General features: G+C 44.4%; 1 protein-coding gene across 2 annotated transcripts in view; it reads left to right on the plus strand.

Moving 5' to 3' along the window:
* Positions 1 to 21,566, plus strand: part of Taf3 (TATA-box binding protein associated factor 3) — a 152,892-nt gene that overhangs the window by 112,313 nt on the left and 19,013 nt on the right. For both annotated transcript variants that reach the window (NM_001271342.1, XM_006254228.5), the window contains exons 3-4: positions 3,970 to 5,795; positions 14,975 to 15,057. In NM_001271342.1, the coding sequence (NP_001258271.1) occupies positions 3,970 to 5,795; positions 14,975 to 15,057 (1,909 nt within the window). The remainder of the gene's footprint in view (positions 1 to 3,969; positions 5,796 to 14,974; positions 15,058 to 21,566) is intronic.

The following is a 21,566-nucleotide window of genomic DNA, read 5'->3' on the forward strand; positions in this document are numbered from 1 at the left end:
AATTTGGGAGCCAGCAAGATGCCACAACTGGTTAAGACCCCTGCCGCCAAGCCAGACAACCTGAGTTCAGTCCCCAAGACCCACATGGTAGGAGAGAACTGACTCCTGCAAACTGTCCTCTGACCTCCTCAAGGTCATACACATATGCAAACACTCTCTCTCTCTCTCTCTCTCTCTCTCTCTCTCTCTCTCTCTCTCTCAAAAACAAGTAAATGTAATGTGAGAAAAGGAAAGCACAAATACTGCAGTTATTCTGACTATAAACATGTTTTTATGTGGGAGACTTCAGTTGACCTTTCCCAGGGACTGCTTTCATATGTTCCCCTCCAGTCTCCCAAGGTCACACTAGGGGACTCACACTCTGAGAACTAATGAGGGCCCAAACCAGCCTCTGGAATGAGCAATGTATGCTTTAAAGGAGTCTACAGGCCTCTTTCCTACCCAGCCAAAACATTCCTCTTTCTACCTTGCTATCTTTAGATTTGTGACCTTTTGTAGAATAAAAGGGATTTTTTGAAACAGGGAAATAGAGGGTTAGGTATATGCTCAGTGATTAGAGTGCTTGTATGGTGTGCATGAGACTGAGTTTGGTTCCCAGCATAGAAACAAAAGAAAAAAGATGTGTAATACTAGTAACTCTTCCTTTTTGTTGTTTGAGACAGTCTCACATATACTATGCCTGGCCTTCAGTTTGCTTTTTAGCTAGGGATGACTCTGAACTTCTGATCCTCCTGCCTCCAACTCCCAAATACCCTGGTTTATGCATTACTGGGGATGGATCCAACTCAGGATGTATACTAAACAAAACTCTGTCAACAGAGCTATATCTGCAGCCCACTAATAAGTAATCTGAAGTCTGTATGCCCTTGGAGACTATTCTAAGCAATGTTCTTTCTGATCTTTCACAGGTTTACCTCTTAGCAGCTAAGCAAATGATGTTTGCCCTGCCATTTTTATAGACAGGAAAGGAGGCAGTGTTTAGACATTATCTGAACATTATCGGCCCATCACTGCAGACCTTCTACTCTGGGCTGTCTTCCCTCACCCCTCACCCCAACACACCCCCTGTTTTTTCAGACAGTGTTTGTCTTAGTCAGGGTTTTCTAGAGTCACCGAACTTATGGGTAGTCTCTATATAGTAAGAAAATTGGTTGATGACTTACAGTCTGTAGTCGAACTCTCCAACAATGGTCAGCAGCAGCTGTGAATGGAAGTCCAAGGATCTAGCAGTGTCTCAGTCCCACAAGACAGGCAGGCAGGCAGGCAGGCAAAAAAGAGAGACTCTTCCTTCTTCCGATGTCCTTATGTAAATCTCCAGCAGGTGTGTCCCAGACTCAAAGTGGGTACCACCATGTCTGGGTCTGGGTCTTGCTTTGTCCCAGGTGACCTTGAACTCAGAGATCTCCTTGCCTTAAGCTCCTGGAATTCATAGCCACTTTGCCTCAAAGTCTCCATGCCAAGATCCAGGTCAGAAACTTGTATCTCCCCGCCTCAAGAGCAGGATCACAGGTGACCCTTCCAATTCTGGATTGTAGTTCATTCCAGATAGAGTCAAGTTGACAACCAGGAACAGCCACTACATGGTTTCTCTGTGTAGCCCTAGCCGTGCTGGAACTCACTTTGTAGACCAGGCTGACCTTGAACTCAGAGATCTGGCTGCCTCTCCCTCTTGAGTACTGGAATTAAGGGTGTGTACCACCATGCCCAGCTCTAGGCTGTCTATTTTTTGTGTGTAACCGGAATATAGGAGGATGCTCAGGCAATGTACTCACAAGTTGAGGTAGGAGGGAAATGGACATAGAAATGGTCTGAACTGACTCCCGTGTCTGCTGGCTACTGGAGAGGTGGTGGCAGCGGTGTCAAGCCACCATCATGGTGGCAGTTACGATGTTGTGTCAGTTTATAGAGTGCTGTCGTCTGTCACTTTCATCACCTCACCCATTCACCCCTCAACGCCTTTGAGACGTTTGATCTCTGAGCAGTGACTTTACCCACTAGGCTTCCATTTGTTAAAGCCAAAACCCTTTAAATTGTTCTCATTTGTTTAGCGCTCCCCCCCCCCCGTGTGTGTGTGTGTGCGCGTGCGTGCGCGCGAGCTCCACAGTATGCATGTGGAAGTCAGAGGACAGTCTGTGACATGAGTTCTTTCCTTCAATCATGTGGGCCCTAAACTCAAGCTCAGGTTATCTGTCTTGAGGGCAAGCACCCTCACCCACCAAGCCCTGCCTCTCCCTCTAACTTTCTTCTCAACACTCCCTGGTCCCTTGAGCTCTTTGACGTCCGATCTTCCCTGTCTCATTGTTCCTTTTATCCTTGCACAGTTATTCCCTAGGATTCTGAACCCGCATTTCATATTTCATCCCACTCATCGACTATGGTTTCAGTGTCGACAGCAGCCTCTCACATCCCACTCTGATTTTTGGAATTTCAGTATATTTTTGAGCTACTCAGTCAACACCACTGGCTAAAAGTTCCTCAAGCTTTGTGTCTGGGATTGAGCTAAAGTCATTGCGCTCCGTTCATCTTCCTGATAATGATGACCCTGATCATTATAGACCTTATAGCCGTGGGCTTGTGTTTGACTCCTTCATCTCATACCTGAGCATGTTCACTGACTAAAGAATGTCATTTACCTCTCCTGCTTCCGTCTGCTGCCATTTTCTAGTCTAGACTCCTCCTCACTCTTGACTACACTGTGTCAGCCATGCCTCATCTGCCCCCTCCTTTTGGGGTCTGGCACCACCCACTGTGCCCACCGTGTGTTTGGATGGAGATGCTCTTGGACACACTTCAGTGTGAACTAGCAGAGTACAGACGCCCCGTGATGTGGACACAGCTTTACTCAGCTTTCATTCGTTCTGCCGCGTCCTTCGTCACGTTCCAGACAGATTATTCCGTGGTTTGTTTTTTTTAATTCCGTGGTTCTTGCACACTTCCTGTGTCTCGAGTCCTCCTTTTTACCACCTAACTGTTCATCCTGGACCTTGGCACTCCTGGCAATATTCCAGTCACTGCCTTGTTCCAGAAGTCTTCCCCATGGACAGTGAGTCCTCCTCTCTGCTGTGAACTCCTGGAGCATTTGCCTATGGTATCAGTTGCCTTTCTGTGTACCGTACACATGCACTAGTTTAGGTCAGAAGTTGATCATACAGTTCTTTCAGCCATTCTCACGTGCACTGTATGCTTAGTTAATATTTCAGGGCAGAAGACAGAATCTGATCTTATAAGAAGCAAGTCAAATAGGCAGGGCAAGCACATCAGCTCCTTTTGAAAGGTCGGTAAACTTGCTCAAGGAGGTTAAGATTACCTAAGGCCCATCACTCTGTAGGGCCAGACACTAACTAAACACAGCTTCAGATGTCTGAGCCAAATTCGCCACACTATACTGTGCTGCCATCCCAAGTGGGTATGCCTATAATCCAAGTTGTGTACAGAGATTAAAATGTTTTGTACAAGTCTTTTTCATAAGGCTGGGAAGATATCTTAGTCAAGTAAAATGCTTGCCACAGAAGCATGTGGACCTGTATGTAGTCCACCATAACCCAGGTCTCCCTGAATGGGTAAGATCCAGTTTCAGTGAGAGACCCTATCTCAGAAAGTAAGGTGGAAAGCACCTGACAGACATCCCATGTCAGCCTCTGGCTTCCATACACATAAACATACATATGCATACACAGTCTTTTAAAAGTATGTCTTTCATCTCTGAGGTTAGCAGGCATGAACACTGCTCTGTTACTGAGGGCTGTGTGAGTGCTGGAAGGTAGGAGGTCAGTATTCTCTCAGACTAGGAAATAGCTTTAGGACACTGGTCCTCCTTGTTGCCACTTTGGATGCTTACCCCTAGGCTGGGAAGACCTAGGAGAACTCATTGTTCAATAGATTCTGTTTCTTCCTTCCAAGAAGTGATATTTGAAGACTAGGTTCTGTTTGTTCTGTCCATTCTAATGATGCCCTCTTCTCCCTTTGCAGAGGAGGAAGAGGAACAGGTGCCCACTGATGGGGGCACCTCAGCAGAAGCCATGCAGGTGCCCTTGGAAGAAGATGATGAATTGGAGGAGGAGGAAGTCATCAATGATGAGAACTTCTTGGGTAAGAGGCCACTGGACAGTCCTGAAGTGGAAGAAATGCCCTCCATGAAGCGCCCACGACTCCTGAACTCTAAAGGGGACTCCCTAGATGTTGTGTTGTTAGAAGCACGAGAACCTCTCAGCTCAATAAATCCACAGAAGATCCCACCAATGCTTTCTCCTGTGCATGTCCAGGACAGTACGGATCTGGCCCCTCCATCACCAGAGCCCCCCATGCTGGCTCCATTTGCAAAGTCACAACTACCAATTGCAAAGCCATTAGAAACAAAACCATTTACACCGAAAACAAAGACTAAAGCTAGCTCTCCCGGTCAGAAAACTAAATCACCCAAGGCTGCCCTATCACCAGCAAGGCTTGGAAGTCCTATTCGGTCACCAAAAACCATCCCCAAAGAGAAGAAATCACCTGGACGTTCTAAGAGCCCCAAGAGTCCTAAGAGCCCCAAGATTGTAACCCATGTTCCCCAACCCCCTGTCAGACCTGAAACACCAAATAGGACCCCTTCAGCTATGGTGGTTGAAAAAACTGTTAAGGAGACTATCCCAGTGAAACCAACACAGACGCCCCCGGAAACTGGGAAACTGAACATTGAAATGCAGCTGAAAAAAGGTGTTGTGACAGACAAAACCATCGATGACTCCATCGATGCTGTGATTGCACGAGCCTGTGCAGAGCGGGAGCCAGACCCTTTCGAGTTTTCTTCTGGATCAGAATCCGAAGGAGACACTTTTACGAGTCCTAAGAGGATTTCAGTGTCAGAGTGCACCACTCCGAAAGCTTCCACTTCCTCCAATAACTTTACTAAGTCCCTCGCTACTCCTCTGCCTCTCTCTGGTGGAACCTCCAGTTCGGATAACTCGTGGACAATGGATGCCTCTATTGATGAGGTGGTACGGAAGGCAAAGCTGGGAGCCCCTTCCAACATGCCTCCCACCTTCCCCTATATCTCGTCTCCCTCCATTTCTCCTCCCACTCCTGAACCTCTGCACAAGGGGTATGAGGAGAAAGCCAAGCCGCCACCTTCCGTGGATGTGAAGAAGAAGTTGAAAAAAGAACTGAAGACTAAGTTGAAAAAGAAAGAAAAGCAGCGAGACAGAGAGAGGGAGAGAGAGAGAAACAAAGAAAAAAGCAAAGAGAAGGATAAAGTGAGAGAGAGGGAGAAGGAGAAGGAAGCTGGAAAGGAGGTTAAGTACCCATGGAAGGAGTTGATGAAAGACGAAGAGTCCGATCCCTATAAGTTTAAAATCAAAGAGTTTGAAGACATTGATGCGAAAGTGCGATTGAAAGATGGGATCGTGAGGAGAGAGCGAGAGAAGCATAAGGACAAGAAGAAAGACCGAGAAAGAGGCAAGCGGGAGAAAGATAAGCGGGAAAGGGAAAGGCTTAAAGAAAAAAGCAGAGAAGACAAGATAAAGGCCCCTCCAACGCAGCTGGTGTTGCCCCCAAAAGAAATGGCACTGCCTCTATTCAGCCCTGCAGCAGTGAGGGTCCCGGCCATGCTGCCGGCCTTCTCGCCAATGCTCCCGGAAAAACTGTTTGAGGAAAAAGAGAAGCCCAAGGAGAAAGAAAGGAAAAAGGACAAAAAGGAGAAGAAGAAGAAGAAAGAGAAGGAGAAGGAAAAGGAGAAGAAAGAGAAGGAGAAGGAAAAGGAGAAAAGGGAGCGAGAGAAGAGAGAGAAAGAAAAGGAGAGACACAAGCATGAAAAAGTAAGCTGGTGTCATTCTCGGCACTGTCCGAGCAAGGTCCTAGTGCACAGCGAGGTAAACGAAGCCAGGAGGTCTGTCTGTCTCGGATGTAAACCGAGGGGCAGTTAAGTGACATTTATTTGTAATGTGGTTACAAAGATTAAGTTTAGTTCTCTAACTAAGCTCTACACACACTGGATGCTAAAAGTGTATAGCTTCAGAGGAATCTAATCAAAATCTGTAAATTGTATTCATTAGCTGATCTCTCTCAGTTACACACACACACACACACACAAGTAATACTAAAGTGAATAGTAGCTTGTTCAATGTCAAGTCTACTACTACTGATTTTTGGGTACCTGAAAGCATCTATTTTTCTATGACATGTAAGCCCATGTTCCTTCTGGAAGAAGACAGAAGCCAACGGAGCCAATGGCCTTTGTCTCCTTTTGGAGACCCACTCTGCCGTTTACTTAGGGGCAGAGAGAGGCTTCATGTAGGGCTTGCGCAGCTTCTCTTATTCCTGCTATTTATTTCCCAGGTCAAGATGGGGACTCCTGGGCTAACCTGGTGACTCAGCCAGTAGTCAGAAAGTAATCCATGTGCAGAGACCTCGTCTGTCCTGCCAGGAAGGCAGAGTTCATGTAAACATCAGGGATGCTAGTCAGCCCTGCGATTCCATAAGAGTCGGGAGCTGTCCTGTGGACACAAGTTGTGACCTCTATTTGGGCAGCTCTGCTCTTCCTCTTGGTCTTGAGAAGGTTACAGACATTCACTTGACACTCAGGACCCTCTGTAGAACTGCAGGGCCTCCAATTCATGCTGAATCTTCTCTGTCTGCACTTGGCCACAATATAACACCAGAAGTTTCTTTCTGCATAATGAATGATGTTCTACCTAACAGCAAGTACAGTACCAATGATGTTACAATGATTTTAGCTTCAGACCTACTTGGAAAAGCTAACTTGGCTGGCAACAGCCACTTTTTTTTTTTTTTCTGCCTTGCTTTTAATTTGTTTAGACCCCTTGCCTTTTCCATGAGTAAAGAAATGGAACGAAAATAATGTCAGTAATTGGACACTGGCAAATTAATGAGACACCATTAACTTACTAACAGGATACCAACTCTATAATTTCTCTCATTTTAAAAGATTTATTTTATTTTTATTTTTAGTAGTGTGTCCAGAAGAGGATGTTAGATTTCCTGGAGCTAGAGTTACAGGTGGTTGTAAGCTGGGGACTGAACTCAGGTCCTGTGGAAGTGCAGTCAGTAGGGGTGGTCTTAACTACTAAACCGTTTTTCCAACACATCTTATTTCTGTCTTTACCGTCATGTTATCATTTTATTCTTATGTTGTCTTAATATGATACTTGTCAGGTTTTGAAGCACTCCCACACATTTCTCCCTTCTGACATACCTGTGAAACAGCTCCTGCAGGTCTCCCACAGGTTCCACACCGGGGAGCAAGAGAGGCCTGAGAGAATGGCCATCCCAGTCGAGGGTCATTTATTCACGAGAGCCAAGTCCCTTATTGCACAGATAGTCTTCAAATTTGGAAGTGTTTTCATAGAGACGCTTTCTGATCATAATTAGTCATTACTGGGTCATGTGCCTGGAGTAACAGAAGCTGACTCCTAACCATTTAACATGGTGCCATTGTAACCAGCACTACCTTGACTTTGGGAAGTCAGGCATTGCTGAGCGGCCGTTATGACTCTTAATGAAAGCCCATCCGATGAAGCTGTTACCGTCAGGCAGGCCGAGTCTGTGCCTCTGCTCAGGATCTTCCTGACTGGAAAAGGAAAGCCCTTCAGGCAGACTCGCTCACCAGTAGCTCTATAGACTGTTGCCTGATAGATGGGTTCAAGCCTTGTGTCATTTTTGATAGGTTATATAGATCAGAGAAATGATCAATCACTTACATTATAAGAATTTTACAAATAAGAAGTAGAATTATAGAATTAGACTTGAGTTCAATTCCTGCCTTTTGTAAAATTGCTTATATGAAAATAAGACTGTTATACAGATGTGTATAGGGACATGTCTGGCATATCCGGAGTAAATGTTACCTGAGTAATGGAAGTGGTCACAGGAGTAGTAATAGTACTCATTTTGAACTACACTATAGAAGTATGGAAACAGTTATGTCTTAGTCCTTTGTAGCAACAGAAAGGGAAGAGGTGGCATTATTTGGAAAGCATTAATAAGGAGTAGACTAAAGGCTGGTAGAGCATTAAAGCTTCCTCATTCCACCCACTAATCTGCACAAATTTCATGCACAACAAATCATCAAAAGCAAAGCTGAAACGGACTGTGTATGCCCTGCAAATTTCCTTAAATGTGGTCAAAAGAAAGATAGTCAACGGAGGCTAACTGGGGCGGCAAGATGGCCTAATAGGTAAAGACACTAGCTGCCAAACCTGGCATCCTGAATGCAAACCCACGTGCTAAAAGGAGAGATCCACTTCCCACAAGATGACCCTCTGACCTCCACATACACGCCACGGCACATGCCGGCCCACACAGACACACAAAGCAAATACATACACACATACTACCTAAATGCATAATGATTGATATTTGTGTGTACGTGTACATGTGTTGCAAGACTTGATTATTTCAAACTGAATCGTTGGAATTTATGGTGAAGGACTCCCTTAACCACGATCTGTTTTTAGTATTTTAAGTGTGTTTCACAGAAAAAATGATGACAAAAAACCCCACCTGTTATGTGTGCTGGTGGAACTAAACAGCTGTGTTCATAATCTCATGTATGCATGCATATGCACGTACATGACTGGGGTTTGGATCCAAGCGCCCATGTACTTAGTGAGCTTTCTACCATGAACTATGCCTATAGCTCTACCTACAACCTTAAATAGAAGATAAGCTAGAACCATCAGCACCAGACTGAGGAGAGCATGTTCTCCTATTTCCCTGCATTCTTACTTGAGTACGGTCTTAAGGGCAGAGTGTCACTCCAAAAGGATGATGTTGCCATTGTAGAAAAAGAGACACATCCTAGGCCCACAGCAGCTTTGGGAAGCTGGGCATTGACGATTATCTGGTACACATCCCAACCCTACGCTGTCTAGCCATGTGATCCTTGTGGGGCCTTTGCTTCCTTCCTGTCTCTGCTCACATTCATTTGGGAGAGACAGCATCACCCCGTCCATTGACTTCTGTTTAACATCAGCCTGGGAGGCAGGGCTGTAGCTCAGTTAGAGCACTTGCCTAGCGTCCTAACTCTGGCTCCACTGCACAGCACTGCAGAAAGGGGCATTGCAGCCCTGGCCTTTAGTCTTAGCAATCAGTAGGCAGATGCAGGAGGATTAGAGACTCCAGGTCACGCTTGCTTCCATAGTCTATTTGAAGCCAGACTGGGATACATGAGACCTTGTCTCAAAACGAGCGAACAAAGAAAACATGTTTGTTTCATACCTTCTGTAAGAATGCTCACCATGAAAGCTCCCCCCCCCAGAACATGCTGAGCAAACACTGACTTTGTTATTTAAAATATGTAGGTGACTATCGGTTTAGAATGTTCTTACAAATAACTAGCAATATTGATCATCCGTGGATAATTTTTAAAAATTTATGCTGGAAAATGTATAGACTTTGAAAAGAATACCCTAAACTTGGACCTGGCTAATAAATTGTCTTATTTGAGCTGACACTGGCTCTTTATGAATGGGCTAACCTAGATAGGAGCGATACTAGGCGATCACCTGAGAGTGTATTTGTATGACAGGTTACTCCATGAGTTAATCCCCCAGACTGCTCTGTGGCTTTGATAACGCTGACTCTGCAGTTCAGCAAGCTGTGCACTGAGAGGTCTGAGTGACATGCTGCCCCAGTGAGGGAGACTGACTTGACTAGGCCCATCTAACCACATCCTGTGTCCTTGCTACTCAAGCAGCCCGCTCACATTAGTCTCGCTCCACTCTGGCACGGCCAGGACACAGGATGCTACTGGACAGAACAGGTAAGAAAGGCTGATCAGGGATGAGGTGACCAGAAGGGCTAGTGAACTGTCAGTCCTTGGAGAAACCTTATGAGCTCCTGTTCAACTTCATAAATTTAAAAACGGGAAAGTGATTACCTCAGAGTCCGGTGACTTCAGTAATCAGAACTATTAAACATTTTAATGACTCTTTCATTTGTCCTCATGCCCTTTAGTATCTGCCTACAAATCACCATTGGCTCAGTTAGACGGCTTAATACAAGAGAATCAGTCTTTTTCTCTTTTCTTTTTGACAACAGAATGTCTTCCTTCCTTCCTTCCTTCCTTCCTTCCTTCCTTCCTTCCTTCCTTCCTTCCTTCCTTCCTCATTGCTTGTCATACATAACTAGTGGAATGAAGGGCTTGCAGTAAACAAAGTTGCTCTGTCTCAGCACTGCCTTCCTGGAGGCCGGGAATGTAAGCGTTTAGTGAGTGTGTTGGGTTTGTATACGGCTACTGAAGGCTGCGCCCCTTCTTCCTATGACTGCACTCCAAGGGCTACTCCCATGAATGGGTGTGGATGGGAGCTTGCTGTCCACAATGGACACCGCTCACTCTGCTCAACCACAGCCAGGCCTCTACAGACTGTCTTGTGAAAGTTTCAAATAGCTGATGGATATTTTGCTAGCCTGTTTCAAAAAGGAACTCATGGAAAGAGCTTAATTGCCGAGAAGGACAGCACAGGGGTTACCAAGCACCATGAGCATCCTGAATGCTGAGTGCTCCCATGTGGCTTTGTCAGGAGCAGTGCAGGGTTTCTGACACACCTGCACAGGTGCACATCAAGACTACTTCCTGCTAGCCTGGCTTACCCAAGCCAGCGCACACACATGCTGGAGGCTCTTTGCTTTTTTTTTTTTTTTTTTTTTTAAATGAAAGGAGTTTAACATTAAAAAATAAATAAATAAACTTGGACAGATTAAATTGACAAAGCTGCCCATTACCTTTGTAGAAAGTCCCTGTCAAAAGATAAACTTTAAAGCTGGAACGCATGAAAGGGTTCCAAGATAGAATTTAAATTTAAACTGATTCTTTAGAGATAAGCTTTTTAAAAATCCACCTCTTTGCTTCAAGTCAGGATTTTAAAAAATAAATTTCCCCTTTAAATCTCTTGAGCGATTTTCATTTTTTGCAAGGCCGCACTGCTGGTGTCCTGGAAAAATGGAGAGTTAGGGCTTTATCAGTTGGTGCCCTGAGGTATGTGGCAAAGAAGCTAAATCCTTGAAGATTAGCAAAAAAACTGCAGCACATGGCAATAAGGGGCTTATATGACTACTAGTGTTAGCTCAGGTGAAAGGGGTATTGCTTATACATAAAACTGGACAAATCCACCGACAATGTATTTTTAGTTAGCTACAAAGGAGTCTTATATGGCCGGACTTTACCTCTTTGGTGAATTGGGAAGCTTAGTAATCCACTGTAAATGCTCTTCTGCTCGCCCCAATTCACAACATTACTCCAAAGTGCTGTTCTTTTATTTTAACCCTTAGGAGCTCCCCTTGGCCCCAGGATGTGGCTTTGTGCCATTAGAAAGTGAAATCCATCAAATTGTTTAAGTAAACAGTTGCTATTATCGTTCGGTGTTGTCTTCAGGAAAGTTCAGGAGAGACATTGTTTTTAATTTGTAGTTAGGATCTCTGTCTTTATTTTATTTTGGTAAGCATGCAGATAGAGTTAGCATACAAATTCGGGGAGAACGTATATCGACATTTTGCTCCCTTTATAGCATTACCATCTTATTAATCTCTTTCCCTTGAGCAGAATGGTCTTACTCCTCTTTCTCTGTACTTCCGGACTACTTTTCAGAATAAACATGACTTAACTTTTTGACTGAAATTAAGGTATTTGACTGCTCTATGGGTAGAGTGTGCATTGGCCTGGCTGCCTGAGATACTCTTGGCTCATGTCTGCTTCAGAATGTAGTTAAAGGTTCCTTCTTTCACTACCAGACGTATCTGTGCAGGCAATGTTGGGTATCGTGATTACAGATAAACTTCGAGCTGAGGTGGCAAAACCATATCAGTTGGTAGAATGCCAGTTGCCTTCAAGATGCATTCATACCATTCTGAATCTGACTATATTTCCATTTTTGTTTGCCTGTTTTGTACACATCATTTAATTGATTTTATTTGTTTTGTTTTTTGAGACAGGGTTTTTCTCTGTATCCCTGGCTTTCCTAAAACTTTCTGTGTAGACCATGCTAGCCTTGAACCCACAGAGATCCACATTCCCCTGCCTCCCCAGGGCTAGGATCAAAGGCATGCAGCACCGCACAAAGGCTTCATTTAGCTTTTGGGGTAAGTCATGAATAGCCCATGTTTTGGTTCATGTCACTGGTCAGATCCTTCGCAATAAAAATCCAGCTGTTCAGCTGAATGAAGGTAAAACCAAAGTTAAGCTCAAATTCCCATACATTCACTAGCCTTCCATAAAGAAAAGTGCCTACTGCTTGCCCTAGGACTGATACAAGTGCTCATGAGTTACTCTAAGATACCTGGTAGAGAAAGTGAGCGATTCCATCCAGGATACACATACACCGAGACCCAAAGAATGCCTGAGTCCCAAGGGATTGTGTTTTGATTTTGTGTCAGGAAGCTTGAATCTGCATAATTTGTTTACTAATTTTGCAACCCTGAGCAAACCTTGGATTGTTTGAGAGTAGTTATGTGGGGAGAGTCTGCCCTCCATACCTGCGCTGTTGTTTGTGAAGATCAGTTGGATGGTGTTCAGGTGATTCCTTAAAATACTGGACAAGTCTAAGTCGCTGGTATCACAGAGAAGAGAAGCAGGTAAAGCACAGTGCGGAGTAGAACAGTTAACAAAGAGGAGTCTATTTACGGTGGAGTGGAGCAGCTTTGTCTTTAGAACGTAAGCTCTGCCAAGTGAGGTAGTGCAGGTCTTCTTTATTCTGGCGCTTGGGAGGCAGAGGAGAGCAGATTTGAGTTTGAAGTCAATGTGGTGTCCATGTTGAGTTCTGGCCAGCCAAGGACTGTGCAGTGAGACCCTGTCTCTAACAAAATGAATATAAATGAGGAAACAGACAATAAAGAGAATAACAGAAGGTCGTTAGCCAGAGGACAAAGAGAAGATCATTTTTTAAAGATAAGAATTTAGCACATTTAAAAGTTTAATGGGAGAGCTGGAGAGATGGCTCAGTGGTTAGAGCACCGACTGCTCTTCCAGAGGTCCTGAGTGCAATTCGCACCAACCACATGGTGGCTCACAACCATCTGTAATGAGATCCGATGCCCTCAGTCTGAAGACAGTGACAGTGTACTCACGTACATTAAATAAATCTTTTTAAAAAATAAGTTTAGTGAGAATAATTTATGGAGTCAAGAGGCTTGATGTTCTGTAAGTTATGGTACAGAAGGGAGAAGGTTCTCAAGAAGTCTAGAGGAGATGGACTTCATACTTAGGGCCTAAGAAGTTTGTACATTCCTAGGAGATAAAGGAATTCACCTACCTCCAGCCTCAATATTCATACCTTTTTCCTAAGCAAAAGCAAAAAAAGAAACCCAGGGGAGAATCTTGAAAGAAACGGTGGTTTGGAGTCTTGGCTTCATGTTGAGGATTTAAATGTTTCTACGCACTTACATGTTACTGTGGTAGATGTTGAGAAAGAACAGAAAACAAAACAGATGACTTCATGGTATTTGAATAAAATGGACATTCAAATAAACTGATATTAAAAGCATCCATAAAGTCATAAGTTTTGGTTTTAGGTTGATTCTGGAAGAGAAGTGTAGTTACTGAATAATACGACCTGTGTTCGGATAAGCATTGATTCAACTAGTGTTTATGCTTTGTGTGGTTCAAGGGAATAGTCAGACAGACTTATGTGATGATAAATTTGTAAGTGAACGGCAGATAGAATGTGAGTCAGTATTTGTAGATAGATGTCAGGGTTAACAGTGGCATACAGGCTTGAAGTATTTCAGGACAAGTTAAACATCTGCCAGTGCTTGGGACAGTCCCACATGACAAAGAATTTCCCACCAAAAACTTTCTGACTAGCCAGTCACCACTGGAAAAGATAAGAATTTGGGAGTACATAAATTTCATCTCGTTTATTCAAAACACTTATACCATACGATCTCAGCTGCCAAGAGACAATGTTCAATTTGTATATTTTCTTTCTGACTAATATTTGTGAAGTTATCAACTTTTTCAAGAGTCATTATCTTCACCATAAAGCCTTTCTAAAATGAGAAAGTGTGCTATACACACACACACACACACACACACACACACACACACACACACACACACACACACATGCTTCAGTAATTATATTTAGCTTCCAGGTGTGGTGAAACAAATTTACAGTGAGCTTTGCATTCATCAAGACCCGTGAGTGAACGCTGTCGTATAGGGAAGATCTCGTGGCAGCCTTTATGTTATGCTCAGTGGTTAGGAGCACTGGCTGCTCTTCCAGAGGACCCAGGGTTAGTTCTCAGCACCCACGTGGTAGCTCACAATGGTCTCTAACTGCAGTACCAATAGACCCAACACCCTTCTTACCTCCACAGGTACCAGGCACACATGCAGCGCACAGACATACATGCAGACAAGACATACACATAAAATAAAAAGTAAAATGACCTTTAAAGATAAATAAAAATCTGGTGGTTATGTAAATATCTTTCAGATGCTATGATATCACTTGTGTCTGTGAATGTTGTTTGTGTGTAAAACAATAAAACCAAAGAAACGAGCACAAACCAGTAAGCCAGAAACTGCTGCCAATTAATATAACATAAATAAAGTTCATAGACTGTGTGTGTATCCTTCAGTTATTGAAAGACATGGAGTGGAGCCGGGAGAAGGCTTAGGTGCTCCAACCGTAAGGACCTAACGTAGAACCCAGTAAAAAGCAGGCAACCAGTAGCGTGCGTCTGGAGCGCCAACACTGGGGGGAGGAAAGGCAGAGACACTTGGAATACCTTTCAAATTGACGAGATTCTGCTTCAGTGAGGGGGCAGTCTTCAGAAAAGGAGGAGAATGATCCAGGAAGATACCCACTTCTACCTCTGGCCTCTCACACTCCCATCTACACACAGAACACATACTAGCCATGTCTTTTATCCAGCATTTCAATGGCTTTGTTAGGTTTGTGGGATGGGAATGTAGAAGAGAAGGAATCCTTACTTGGAGGAGGATTTACTTTTCTAACTAATGTACTAATTTCCACAGATAAAAGTGGAGCCCGTCATCCCAGCCCCAAGTCCAGTTATCCCCAGGTTGACTCTTCGAGTTGGCGCTGGCCAGGACAAGATGTAAGTATGAATCTTGGGAGTGGGTGAGATGTAAGGGAGAAAGCAGGCAGAGGGGAGAGTCCATACTGAGCATGGCCGCAGGCTAAACCAAAGTCTGAGCAAGAGAGGCTGCTCCTGCCAGGCGCCTGGGGAGTTGCTTAGCCAGCATAGCTGAGTTATGTAGGCATCAGGCTGAGGGAAGAGAAGCTGAAGTCTGACCCGCAGGAGGGAGAGGTGTAGGGTAGGACCTAGATGAAGAGTGCTGGGAGGAGCACGGGAACTGTGGAAGATGCTGGAAGAGCTGGCCAGCCTGCTTTGCTAAATTAATAGGCACCTCCATTCACCATTTGTTTCTAAGACCTAACAGAGCAGCACTAACCCATGGGTGTAAACACAGATATTTACAAGGCCTTTTGACAACAGTCCGTGTGGTAAACCAACAGTAGAAGACCCCCACCACCATAATCCAGGGCCTGTGACCTCCCCAGACCTGGGCCTTTGACAGGGTTTATCATGCAGGAGATCACTGTCATCAGTTCGTTTCATCATAGGGCATGTGTATTCCATATACTGCTCTCTCAGTGCTAAATGTCCCTCATTAAAGAAGTCTCAGGATTATGATGGGGTAAGATGGAGGCCAACATTGTCTTTCACAAAGTCTATGCTCAAGTAAGGGGGGGGGGCTGAAGGACCGAGTCTCCCCCACATTCTCTGACTGATCTCCACATCACTGTGCTGACTGCACAGACCTAGGTGGCAGGTGGAGTTTATCTTCAGAACTCTGCATTGTGCTTGAGCTTACTGAGGGAGATGGGACAGAGCCGGGCTCCAGCTCAGCAGGAGCACTTACCTTGCATGCTCAAGCTCTAGGGAGCACCTTCTCCTGGGAAGCTCTGTGCCTGTCTCACTGCTCTGAGGGATGCTCTTGTTCATCCTTCAAAAGATACTTTACCAACTCTCGTTTAACTCCTGTTTTCTCCATATCTCATTGGTACCGTCTTAACTCCCACACAGAAGCTTGGCTTCCTCCCTTTAGGGAATTAAGATTTAAAAAGGCATTGCTGGTTCTATTCATCTCTCTGCCCTGAAGCGCCTGTTGGTAATTCTGTTGGCTGTGTGTTCTGTTTTCACCTTTCAATAAATCATTCATATTCCTAAGAGCTAGGAAGATGCAAGGCTGGATCCTATTACTCTGGAACAAATGTCCAGCTTGAGGGAAATTAGAACAGCCTGGATTCTAGACAGATTACCTGGGAAATACAGAGTTACATAACGTGTAACTTGGATGTGCCTAGGTGACTGCCAAGTTGCATGGACAGTTAATGACTTGACCAAAGCAAGCATACAAGTGTACAGGACAAAACATTCGTGCAACACATTGCATGTCAAATTAAAATCAGAGGGAGGTAGGGGCTCAAGTCAAATAGAATCTCATAGAAATAGAAATTCAGTAAGTATTTGGGGGGATGGGAAGGTCTAAGTTAGAGCTTAGTAAACTGCACCCGGTGAGCCGTAGTCCACCTACTGCTTGCTTTTGTATGACCTGTAAGCTAAGAATGGTTTTTCTGCTTTCAAATGACTGAAAAAGTTAAGATTCTTCTGTGGGTATAGAGTTGGTGCAGCAGTTAAGGGCACTTGTTGCTCCCACAGAGGACCAGAGTTCAATTCTTTGCATGAACATCGGTGACACAGTCACCTGTAGCTTCAAGTCCAGAGGGTCTGCACCTATGTGCCCATACACATAAAATGTTTAATTAAAAATTAAAAACAGCGTTATGGCGCTCGAGTAGTGGGTGACATTCAAACCGTAGCCCTCTTTTACGGTAGCACATGAGGAGCTTCCCTGGACAGACCTTGATTTGTGGCTGTAGTGCTGGGAAACTAGAGTCATATCACTGTGTGTTCTCTTCTTGTCTGTGCACCTGGGGGGTGAGCTAATGCTCTTTTAAGGGGAAATTAACAAGCAGCTGGATATTCAAAAACAAAAGAATCTGTGTATTCCTTGTATCTGTGTGTTGGTGGGGGGGGGTTGTTTATTGCTAAAGGACCAAGTCTTTTGAAATTATAAGAGAAAGAAGAAGCTTTACAAGGTTCAAATTATACCCTTTTCTTTAGAAGATCTTTAAGACAATATTTAGCTTCTAAGTCTTGAGGAACTTAGGCCTTCTGCCCTTGATCCACAAAAGAACTTTGTGGTTAGGACGGGTCCTCTGTCCTCTGTTCGTGCCCCTCAAAGCAAGGCCGCAGCAGCAGTTTGTCTTCCTCAGTCTCCTGTCCCTCAAAACTGTCGTAGAGGGTTCTAGGATACCAGGGCCTTTCCTCACAGTGTAAAAACTCAGGGCAGCTTCTCAAAAACCCCAGATTCCTTGAACATGTCTGCGAGTAATAGATGTCCAGAGTTCCCTCCAATCCACACTGAAGAGGAAATAGAGGCACTGACCCCAAATCTACAGTCTCAGCTATGTGAATGAGGGAGCTATGCGTTCAAGGCCACTGCTGAAGTGTCTAGGCCCACGATCCTGCTGGGCTTTCATCTTGGCCAGGAGCCTAGAGCTCTGCTGGTCAGGTGACAAGGAATGCATGGTGCTCAGGGGCAGCACAACTGTCCTGTGTTTGTTACCCTGACCTTACTATTTGCTGGCCTATGTTATTTGGGGCAACTTGAGAAGGGATGGCATTACCCTGGTCCTCTCCTGAGGAACACAGCAAAGTAACATGACAGAGATTGTTAGGGACACAGTCTCTTCCTAGAAGCTATGTATGATGGTATACACCTTCAATCCCAGCACTCTGGGAAGAAACAGCAGGTGGATTTCTATAAATTTGATGTTAGCCTTGTCTTCATAGCACATTCAGGCCAGTCAGAGCTATGAAGGGAGACCTTGTCTCAAAAAAAAAAAAAGCAATTATCAGGAAAGAAACATGACAGAAATGACAGACTGGTGCCTGCAGGTTTTCTAAGTTTAAACCTCTGAATATTTATATAATTGAAAATTCAGTTAAGTCTCCTAGGAAAAGGCAATAAAAACATAATATAGATTTGTACAGACTTTGGTAACTGCTGATGGAGAATGACCATTCTTCCCTCACATTTTGCAAATGCCCTCCTTAGTGCTGTGCTGTCACAGATGCAGGAAGGAGTACCTTACACCTCCCACCCCATCCCACAGAGGATCTAAGTAGCTAGACTGGTCCTAAACTGGGACTGTGGCCATGTTCCCCAGCTTTGAGCCTCTGCCCTTTCCCATCTGCCAGGCTATACTTCCCCCACAGAGAGGCTCATGATGTTGAATTCACGAACCTCCCTCCTCTGCCTGTACAGCGATGAGCCTGTTGGACAGCAGTACCTGCTCTCAGTGAGAACATGGTTCCTCTGAGAGTTTGCATGGGTTGCATGGTGTATTCTGTTTCACAGGCTTCACCCAGTTCTCTGGTTGGGCTTGAGGTACTGGAGGCTGCTTTACTACTGGAGATTTCATTCTGTTGATACTTTGATTTCCAGTAGTGACTGGTCGACTTCTCTACTCCTGAGAGTTTCTTCCTTCCTGACAGAGGTGGTGAAAAATTGATGCACTCTTGTTTATGCCATCTTGGGTATGCTACAGGTTTGCATGAGTGGGGATTTTTTTTTCCTTTTTTGTTTGTTTGTTTGTTTGTTTGTTTGTTTTTCGGAGCTGGGGACCGAACCCAGGGCCTTGCACTTGCTAGGCAAGCGCTCTACCACTGAGCTAAATCCCCAACCCTGAGTGGGGATTTTTAATAGATGTTATTTCTCAGTTAGTTCCATAAACTGTGAAAATTAGAGCTGAAGCTTATTAATCAAAAGATAGAAGGTCTGATATTTTAAAAACATAAAATAGGTCTAGATACTTGTCTCTGTGTTGCCAAACTTCTGACAAGAGAAATAGAGTAGCCATAAGGAAATACAAAAATAACCATTTAACACTTTCAAGAAAAATAAACGTCTTCCTGTTTTAAAATGTACCATACATACTGTATGCTTGTAATTCCTTGCACTAGAGGGCTGAGACAGGAGGATTGCTGCAAGTTTGAGGCCAGCCTGTGTTATGTAGCAAAACCCTGTCAGCAGTGGGCAGAGGGGAAGTCCAGAAGGAAGGTGGGTTCTCAGAATATGGGACAAGGGTGGACAAGAGGAACAGATGCCTTCATGGTCATTAGAGAAGGGCGGGCAGGACCAGAGCAAAGAGGCCTTTGTATGGTAGCACCAAAGTGAAGCTCGGTGGTCCACAGCCTGGCCCTTCAGGTGGGGAAGGCCTGTTGATTTTCTAATTTCAATATCTTCCCCGTCACAAAAACAGAAACAAAAGTATTTGGTTTTGATTTTGATCTTTAATTGAGTTACCGTGGGCTGTCTTTCTTTGCCCTACCCTGGGGAGATCATTTTGGAAACGGGCCCTCCCCCAGGTGCTTCCCAGGCTGTAAGGTTGCTAACAGAGACAATGACAGAACAGTGTTTCAAGACTAACCATATTTAGATTTTATAAATGCAATCTAAATTTTTTAAAAGATTGTGTCTGCAACATTAAATTGACCTCTTTATTTTAATTTTTTTAACTTATTCACTTTATCCTGCTCACAGCACCCCTTCCAGTCACCCCCTCCCACAATCCTTCCCTCCATCCCCCCTCCCTTTCTCCTCTGTGCCTGTGCCTCCCATCCCCAGGTATCTCCCCACCGTGGCACATTAAGTCTCTCTGAGGCTTGGCCCTTCCTCTCCCACTGAGGCCAGACAAGGCAGCCCAGCTAGAAGAACATATCCCAGGGACAGACAACAGCTTTTGAGACAACTTCTGTTCCAGTTGTGTGGGACCCACAAGTGGCTCTCCTGGCTGCCGGGTGACTGACTGAGAGGCCTGTGAGGTCCTGTCTTCTCTGTGCCCCTCGCTCTCTCAGCTCCCTCGACACAAACAGGCAATTAGATGGATGTTTGTTTGGATTGTCAGCTGTGTTCTGGGTTTCTGGTTTTTTGCTTTTTGTTTTTCCAGAAAGCTCCGGTCTTCGTGTATTACATCACTCTTTTCACTAACCTGGGATTGTGGCAAAGTCTTAATTTAATTTCTTCCTCTGGAGCACTGTAGTTTGCTCACCAACACCAAAAATGCAGTACATATATTTAAGAGAAAAACTAGTGTGCTGTCAGAACATCCAGCTTTGGGTTTGGGAATGCTTTTATGACCTAGTAAAACAAGTGGGAAGATTACAATCAAAGCTTTTCCATCTTGCTTGTGAACAATTACAGCACTCCTTACAGGGATGCCACATTAGAAGACTGAGGGAAATTTACTGAATTCCATTCTAATGCAATTAGAGCTAATTTTGTTCCTTAAATGAATAAAAGGTCAGCCAGTAAATCTAGCTTATCTGGAGTCCAGACTTCAATAAATTGTTTTATTTAATTTGTTGTAAAAGATCTTATCCTTAATGGGTCTAGGTCTTATTAGTTCACTTAGGTTTTAAAATATTTATGACCACCTTTTTAGATATGATTTGAATGATAGTTGGAAAGTTTCTCTTCACAGCTTTATCAAGGCCCAACATCGCTAATTGAATGAATATAGGAAGGTACTTAAGATTTGTTATCTGAAAAAAAAGCTGATGTGAACTTCCAGAATTTAAATGTTCTTTAACCTGTGACGGGCAGAGATAATTCTGTGTCGTGGTAACCTTTCGGCTACTATCTGATTATAATTCTCCCTAAAGATCAACCTGCTCACATTTTAGGTCTTTATAAAACAATAGGTGCCTGGGGATAGAAATGTTTACACTCCTGCTACATCATTTGCATTCTGTGTTCCCTGTCTACCCTGTGGTAGACTCAGACACTTGCATAAAGATTGTGGAAACATGGAGTAACTTGTTTCTTCCCCTTTTCCACCTCCGCCTCAGGAGTTTATAAAGCGGATCCTCACATCACAACATGGGTTCTGGGATGAAGTTTTTCCTTTTTTCTTACAGTGTGGCCTCAGTTCTACACATAGAACTGGCAAGCCTTGTTGGCCTGTTTGCCCAGATTTGTTCTGTGGGGTTCCAGAGTTGCACATCATCGTATCCCCTATCAGCCTGTCTTCCAGGCTCCAAGAAAGACCTTGGAGCAGCATCCCTACCAACCCTTGAGGGCCAGTCTCTTCCCGTGCCTTTTATCAGCTCACAACTCCCACTTGTGCTGGGGCCTTTCTCTTTCCCTTTCCTCATTCCTCTGCTCTCTCGGCTGTCTTCTTCCTTTTTCTCTTGCTTTTCTTTCAACCTTATCCTTGCATGGGGAACCCATGCCTTCTCTAGGCTTCTCTCTGTCAGGGAAATCGGATAACTCAGCCTTTGGATCACCTTGCTCTGTTTTAACTCTTTGGCCCACTGAATCCTGATTTCCACTCAAGGAACTTCTGTAGCCTCTTTGTAGAGCATGCTTTCTAGTCTCTGAAAGTTCTGTGCACGTATACAATGTATGTTGACCATACTCGTCAGCTACCCCCTCTCTCCAACTCCAGCTGTTGCCCCAACCCATCTCCCAC

Source organism: Rattus norvegicus, chromosome 17 (genome assembly GCF_036323735.1).
Source record: "Rattus norvegicus strain BN/NHsdMcwi chromosome 17, GRCr8, whole genome shotgun sequence".
Taxonomy (NCBI): Eukaryota; Metazoa; Chordata; class Mammalia; order Rodentia; family Muridae; genus Rattus; species Rattus norvegicus.